At 30.0% G+C, this 7,512-nt stretch overlaps 2 protein-coding genes across 3 annotated transcripts; one reads left to right on the top strand and one right to left on the bottom strand.

The window, feature by feature from the left end:
• Positions 1-686: 686 nt before the first annotated feature.
• LOC126837590 (methionine aminopeptidase 1-like) lies at positions 687-4,697 on the bottom strand. Its single transcript, XM_050571516.1, has 9 exons — positions 4,389-4,697; positions 3,887-3,938; positions 2,641-2,709; positions 2,357-2,532; positions 2,048-2,270; positions 1,800-1,931; positions 1,593-1,736; positions 1,395-1,460; positions 687-1,050 (listed from the first exon to the last, which is right to left on the bottom strand). The coding sequence occupies exons 1-9, from the start codon at positions 4,503-4,505 to the stop codon at positions 881-883; spliced, it is 1,149 nt and encodes a 382-aa protein (XP_050427473.1). The 5' UTR covers positions 4,506-4,697; the 3' UTR covers positions 687-880.
• A 123-nt stretch (positions 4,698-4,820) lies between these two features.
• Positions 4,821-6,388, top strand: LOC126837591 (UPF0389 protein GA21628-like). Of its 2 annotated transcripts, none has more exons than XM_050571518.1 (4): positions 4,821-4,936; positions 5,011-5,156; positions 5,567-5,657; positions 5,858-6,388. In XM_050571518.1, exons 2-4 carry the CDS (start codon positions 5,021-5,023, stop codon positions 6,072-6,074), a joined length of 444 nt encoding a protein of 147 aa, XP_050427475.1. In that variant the 5' UTR covers positions 4,821-4,936; positions 5,011-5,020; the 3' UTR covers positions 6,075-6,388. The 2 variants fall into 2 exon arrangements, with proteins under 2 accessions (XP_050427475.1, XP_050427474.1); XM_050571517.1 differs by having other exon boundaries at positions 4,830-4,936; positions 4,997-5,156.
• The last annotated feature ends 1,124 nt before the right edge of the window (positions 6,389-7,512 follow it).

Here is a 7,512-nt window from a genome sequence, read left to right as displayed (position 1 = left end):
GTAAGACTAATAAATATACCATGTTGTATGGTTTAAAAAATGTTTAACACTATACATACAGTAGTTATTAAACTATTTGCAAATTTCGATGGGTTCATTCTTCAAATTTTCAAGTTTAGTATTCAGAAGAAATGCAACTTAAAAATAATTAAGAATATTCATAGAGCCGATACTGAATTTAACAACAACGGAAACCCTACTTTTATAAATTAATTTCTTAGGTATTTCCTAAATACTATAGTGCGGTACCTAATAATTCTTCAATTGTGGTTGTAATGCTTGTTTTTATTGATAAACAAATAATTTTGAAAAAAATCACAATATAATAAATATTATTATAAAAACTATATGCCTTAAGTTTAATTCTATACAAACGCTGTTTTACATATACATTATAACTAGTTGGATAACTTTGAAAATGTTTTGATTTATATTAATTTTAACAATAACATACAAATAAGACCGAACAAAGGCAGATTAAACAGTGTGATATTATTTTTTATTAATAAGGCAACTCTCTTCGACTTTGTCGATCACTAAAAGTTGTATTTGGTTTGCAATTAACCAGTTTTATATAATTTTATAGAAAATATAACGGTCATTTTTTTTTAGTTACTTATTAAACAGATTTTTATTTGGCGTGTTGGTTTTTTTTAAATGTAACCGGGTAAATAAAAATTAGTTAATTAATTAATTTTATTTATATTGAACAAAATAAGCTTCAACAACAGATTAAGTACATGTACAGTATGTTATAAAAACATTTGTGTAGATATAAAATAGTATTGAGCGCAAAACTTTTTCCATAACATATCTATAAAATAATATACTGATTTCTTTACAGTCGAGTTGATATTGGCAATTGTCAGTATCTATAAGACTAAGACGTTTTGTCCAAAAAATATGGACGTCCGTTGTTACTCAGTCGTTTGGTCAATACTTCTACACCGGTATCGGTGACCAGGAGAGTTTCTTCGAACTGCGCCGACAACTGTCCGTCTACAGTGACTGCAGTCCAATTATCTGGCCAACATTTGTCTCGCCAACTACCTGAAATTAGTATTGTTTTGTTGTTGAAAAAAATAAAAACCAATAATAATTACCAAATTATACAAAATATGTTAAATTTTATAACAATATAAAATTTTAAATCGGTTCGGTAAACACGTTAGAAAGTGACTTTACGCTTTCAGTCTTTATTTGTACAAAATTTGGCGCTTTCCGTTCACCTTAGGTTAAAATCTCCACAAGAAAAACATGCATTTATAGGGAATTTTTATTTTTATTTTTATGACATTAAATTACTTTGTTTAAAGTAAAATATATAAATATCGGCTAGAACGTACTTAGCACCTCTGCTTTAATAATATATATACACTTTATAATTGGCTTACCTTGTGAAATCATTGGTTCAATAGTAAATGTATGGCCTGGTTTCATCACACCTACTGCTTTGTTTTCTGTAAGATTTCAACATAAATTAAGTTTTATAATAATAATATGAAGAACTGCTGATCGTGTGTTGTAAAAAAACAAAACATTTTATAATTTTCTAAGCCAAAAGTTATAGTAGATTCTACAAATTATCTTACTAGCGTAATGTGGGACTCCGGGGGAAGTGTGGAATAATTGGTGTATTCCATGGCCGCAGTAACTTTTAACTACTGAAAACCCATTGGCTTGAGCGTGTTTTTGTATAATATTTCCGAGTTCTCGATACTTTTCACCGGGCTGAACTAAATAAAAAAAAAAAAAAAAAATTGTATCCATGACGAATCGTCGAGAAAAGAATTACGTACCTGCATTTATGGCTTTCTGTAAACATTCCCATGTTACATTGACTAATTTTTCAGCAGTTTTAGACACATTCCCTATTAAGAACGTTTCATTCAAATCGCCATGATATCCTCGATGACATACAGTTACGTCGACTGTAAATAATAATAATAATCGGACTTAAAAAATGGGGTACCTAATTAAAATTTGGGTATTTTTATCTTTTAAGTATGAACGTGTAAGTGTTTGTGTAGTGTTAAAAAAAACAAACCATTGCAAATGTCTCCGTCGGCTAGAGGTCTCATGTCCGGTATACCATGACAGATAACTTCGTTAACAGATGTGCAACATGACTTTGGATACTTGTAATAGTTCAGCGGCGACGGATAGCATTCTCTTACAACACACGCTTCGTGACATATTCTATCAATTTCATCGGTTACTACGCCAACATCGATCATTAATGCTACTTCATCCAAAACTTCACGGCCAAGCTTCAAAAAAAAAAATATTAAATTACATTTATTTACATTTTAAATGGGAAAATGTTATATTTGTAAATTTCTTTTTTTTTTCATACCTTACAAGCTATTTTCATTTCTTCTAGTTCTTCGTCATTCAACACTTTGATGTGAGATGCTAGTTTAACTTGTTGTTCACTTAGGGGTATACCTTCTGGATGATCGGCATAATCAGGTCGCGGTATATGATCGGGAACAGTACGCGGTGCAGATGTTTTATGGGGGCGCAACGGACCTAAATTAAAAAAAAAAAAGATATAATATTATAATGTCAACTTAAAGATCGCTAAAATCTAAAATGGTAGTGTAAACAGATTATAACATTAAATTACATTTTTTGTACCTGTAAATGCATAATCTGGCCATGGATTATAAACGTCTGGAGTACCATTTGTTGAATTGTTTTTGCCCTCTGAAAAATAATAGAAAATATTGTAAAATACAAAAATACTAAGCGCAGAGTGGACAAACGGAATAAAAATGTCTATGAATTCAATGGCAAATCGAGGTACAGGAGGTCGTGGTGTTGGTGGCCGCCACTGCAGATTCCCAGTCTGCAATGAGAATAATATAACCGAAACACTGCCACACATCAGGGGCTCCTGTCCTAAAACCGAACTCCTTCGAAACTCTGCACACCACAAAGTACGTTCATCCTTCGCGAAACTATTCCGGTGTAAAGGCTTCGAAACCTATGAAGAGGTTCACTGCGAGATTCATGATGATTCCAGCACCCAGAATAGAAGAGTGGATATTATCGTCCTAGATCGAAGAAGGGGTAGAGGTCTTATTCTGGATCCCACTATTCTATGGGAAACGAACGACGATAGGCAAGATATATCAGTTGACGAGGAAAAAAAAACAATCTACATTCCATGCATACCATACCTAATACAACGCTATGGCATAACTCATTGGGAAGTCACCGGATTGTGGTTTGGGGCCAGAGGAACAGCTTCGTCGCTGCTAGTCTCATTCTTCAAAGCGAACGGTCTAGCAGTCGACGAACTGCGTAAGATGTGTCTTTTAGTCCTGAAGGACACATTGTATATTATCAATTTCCACCTATATTCTACGTAATTGTTGTATTTTTTATTCAATCGTCCATTTATTGGATTATTAGTCTTATTACTCATTTATTAATTTTTGTCTTAAAGAATCTATGTTTACCTGTGTTACTATTATTACCATCAATGTTAAAAGAAAAATTGTGTTATGTACTATTGTATTGATCTAGTATGCTGTGTCTTATATGGCAACCTATGTTTTAGGCAGCCCGCTTGATTTTTTTAAATAAAGTTGCTTCTCTCTCTATTTGAAAACATGTAGTGTAGTGTTAATAACATATGATACCGAACTTACACCTGAATTATAACGACAGCTTCATATAAGAATTGGGAATAGTGAAATATTATAAGGAAAACAATTCCGTTATAGCTAAAAAGGTATTGAAAAAAAAGATTGAGGATAGGTTGCTATTTAGTATTTAAAGTTTGCTTACAAGACACTTCACCGCTGCACATATACATATACGTACTTCAATATTTTTAATTAAAATACTATAATCGATACAATATTATTTAACTTACGTGCTACGTTGTGAAGAACTTTATGGGTTGACCAATTGGTTTTGAAACATTGCTAAAAAAAAAAATAAAAACATTAACGTACAAGTATTTTTGCCAGACAGCTTCAAAATAGATCATTGCAATGACCAAATAAACCATAGTAATTAGCTACGACACTGTTAAATGACAATATTTATACACAAGAAGTGTGGCCAACTTGTTTTAGTTCATAAAACAAAATAAAATGTTTTAGTATATTCAAGATATGTCTGAAGCAATTTATTACTGTACACAGTCACACGGGTATACCTTCTTAAAAACTTGTTTGGAACTTTTTTATTTTATTATTGTGAAGGTATTCAATCGTCAAGTGTTTTCCCTCAATTTAATTGAGGAAAAATACAATTTAATTGTATTATAATTTTTTGCATCACCATGTTATACAACATAACGCAAATTCGAACAATTTGATGAGGATTTGTGACAGTTCAACACTACATCAACAAATCTTGTTAATATTTACCTGGTTACAAAAGTATGATCCTGAAATGCCCAGCTTGATGCACGTGGGGCATTGTAGGTTGGCTTGAGCGTTGCAGCCTGCAGTTTCACATGTCCGATTAGCCAGTGACGTTGACATAGTATAGGAACGCGGTAACTTTCTTCGATTTCAATTCAAACTCAACGTGAAGAGTTATTGAGAAAAATCGACATATAAAAGTGTTTCCTATTCCTAACTACAGCATTACCTATAAAATTACAGCTTACGCGCCGATGAGCATAATGTGTTTTTAATATTTTTACTTGTTTGGGTTAAGAGTGATAACATTATCCTAGTTTTGACTGCACACCAAGGTGAATGTATACATCCCCTGCGGCTGCTGTCCATGACTGATAACACACATATAGATAAGAAACTTTTCCCTTTTAAATCTATGGCTGATAATAACATTTTGTTTGATAATGTGACATTATCAGCTGACTCGTTATCAGTAGGTCCTTAACCAGGCACCAACGTCCAATAATATAGTCAACAACAAGTTTTCAAAATCGAATTTCTACTTAAAAATAGTAATTTGCAATCATTACACCACCACGGGCAACAGTCAAATTTATATAAATAATTTGTAGTTTTCGAATTGCAGTCATTTCGATATGGGTGTATTCCTTGGACTCGGAAGAAATGTTGCCTACGGACTCTGTAATTTGACAAGACAGTATACGACTCCCAGCACTCCAGCAACTCCAAGCCAAACTACAGCCCCAGATGCGAAACCCTCATTCGAGTCGAGTAAGTTGTTTTTCATAATAGTATGATCTATTTTGGTTGTGCTTACCTCAAGTGCTCAGCTGATAGATGTTTTCGTAAAAAAAGTGATCGGTTTATAAAATAATTTATAGATTTATGAAAAAGTTGTATTAATTTTATGATGTAATCAAGTTACCATTTCATGCAAATTCATCCTTCTTATTTTGTTGTATACTTGCTAATTACTATACAAATATATTATGTAATATATTTAACAAAACATAAGTCAAACACAAATGTGTATGAATGTTTTGTAATATTGCTAACCAAATAAGGAACTGTTACATAAGCATTACAATATTCTATTACAACCACAACTATGTGATAATTATTAATCATAAGACTTAAAAATTAGTTAGCTATTAATCCTATGTTTTCTATGTAATTTTTAGAGGCCAATTATCCATTAACAAAAACAAAAAAAATTTTGTGTGTTTGGGCAAAAAAATACCCATCCGTAAAAGAAACACCCGACAAGATTACGTGAGTTATTATGCGTTGTTTATTTTATATTGTTACAATTTTACTGAAACTCAGTTTTAATGTGTAGTATAATAGAAAAGATGTGAAAATTATTTTATTAAGTTAATGTAAATTGCATGCATGCATTTTTTTTTTTTTTTTTTGGCACTGGTGCATTATTATTATTATTATTTTATTATCTTTTTCTTTTTTTATTGCAGAGCTGAGAAATGGAACAAAGTAAGGTCTGTAGTGAGAATCAAAGTAGCAAACTTAACTATGCTTTTTGTAATTTTGGGTTGTATTGGAATGGTATATACTGGCAAACAAGCCCGTGATAGAGGTGAATCACTAAATCAAAGAAACTTAGACTGGCACAAAAAGTATAGTGAAAGTAATGATGAAGAAGTAAAAAATATTGGTGTGTTTGGAAAATAATGATACTAAGCGTCAAGATAATGTAATAGATTTAATATTTTTATTGTACTGATAATCACACTTGTTTTCTAGTTATTGTTTAGGTTCTTGTTTTTGCAGATGTTTAATTAATTATAATTACAATTTCATAATTCTATCTTGTATACTTCTTATAAAAATTATTTTTATAAAGAATTATATGTTTTTGTTATTTTATTGACAGTAAATATTTTACAAGTGAACAGCAAAAATTAAGAACTAACTTAAAATACTTTAATTTAGTAATACCCAATTGTATAAATTTTTTTATGTTCGAAATAAATATTTAGAAAGTTTTTTGTTTTATTCAATCATCAATTGATATATTGGGCATTTTTATTAATGTTATTTTACAATACTATAAAACTACTTAATATTAACTTTTTTGAGTATTTTCCAGAGCTCTGTCAACTTTTGAAACTTAAATAGTAACTTATTTACTTAACTATTTTTTTAAAATTAAGAATAATTTAATAGAATAATAAGTTTAAATTTTTCGACAAGAGTCGGATAGCGTACGAGTGAAGCGCACAGATGAAAACAATACTTCACTCCGCCTTTCCTACCGTCTTAAAATTTAAACCTTAATAACTTTATAAGTAATTGTCCAAAACTGGATATCGACCAGTCAAAATTGTTAACAAATACATATAAATTAAAAAGAAATAGTTGAATATATTACGTTAACATTTAATTTTCAAAAGTTAATAAAGCTGTGGAAAATACTAAGAAAACATAAATGTTTAGTAAATGTATATTATTGTTAAAATATAATATAAATCAAAACATTTTCAAAGTTATCCAACTAGTTATAATATATATGTAAAACTAATTCTAAATATATAGAATTGCACTTAAGACCTATAGTTTTTATAATAATATTTATTATATTGTGATTTTTTTCAAAATTATTTGTTTATAGAGAAAAACAAGCATAACAACCACAATTGAAGAATTAGGTACCGCACAATACAATTTAAGAAATACCTAAGAATTTAATTGACAAAAGTAGGGTTTTCGTTGTTGTTAAATTCAGTATCGGCTCTATGAATATTATTAATTATTGTAAGTTGCATTTATTTTGAAAACATAACTTGAAAAATTTGAAGAATGAACCCATCGAAATTTGCAAATAGTTTAATAGTAGTGATATGTATATAACTACTGTATGTTTAGTATTAAACATTTTTTTAAACCATACAGCATGGTATATTTTTTAGTCTTACAATAGTATACTGCTTAAATTTGAAACAATCGAATATTTCATATCTCATTTAAATAAACGAAATCTGCGAAAAACAGTTTTCCGTCAATTAAAGAAAAACTGTAGTGCCTATTTTTATTCTAGTTCTAACTACTGACAAATTTTCAACTTAAAGTTCTTAAAACTAAGGCTAAAAAACAATAAAACTTGCACCCC

Source organism: Adelges cooleyi, unplaced genomic scaffold, assembly GCF_023614345.1.
Source record: "Adelges cooleyi isolate 19-005CV unplaced genomic scaffold, UGA_ACOO_1.1 ACOO_flye_CR_arks_rails_tigmint_CR_PRNA_255, whole genome shotgun sequence".
NCBI lineage: Eukaryota > Metazoa > Arthropoda > Insecta > Hemiptera > Adelgidae > Adelges > Adelges cooleyi.
The sequence above is the reverse complement of the archived record's forward strand: the minus strand, read 5'-3'. Positions and strand labels throughout refer to the sequence as shown.

Coding starts and splice junctions, on each gene's coding strand:
- LOC126837590 (XM_050571516.1), bottom strand. CDS start 4,505: ATGTCAACGTCACTGGCTAATCGGACATGTGAAACTGCAGGCTGCAAC. Junction 2,533..2,640: donor GCCAGATTATGCATTTACAG/GTACAAAAAATG, acceptor TTTTTAATTTAG/GTCCGTTGCGCCCCCATAAA. Junction 1,051..1,394: donor TGAACCAATGATTTCACAAG/GTAAGCCAATTA, acceptor TACTAATTTCAG/GTAGTTGGCGAGACAAATGT.
- LOC126837591 (XM_050571518.1), top strand. CDS start 5,021: ATGGGTGTATTCCTTGGACTCGGAAGAAATGTTGCCTACGGACTCTGT. Junction 5,157..5,566: donor GAAACCCTCATTCGAGTCGA/GTAAGTTGTTTT, acceptor TGTAATTTTTAG/AGGCCAATTATCCATTAACA. Junction 5,658..5,857: donor GAAACACCCGACAAGATTAC/GTGAGTTATTAT, acceptor TTTTTATTGCAG/AGCTGAGAAATGGAACAAAG.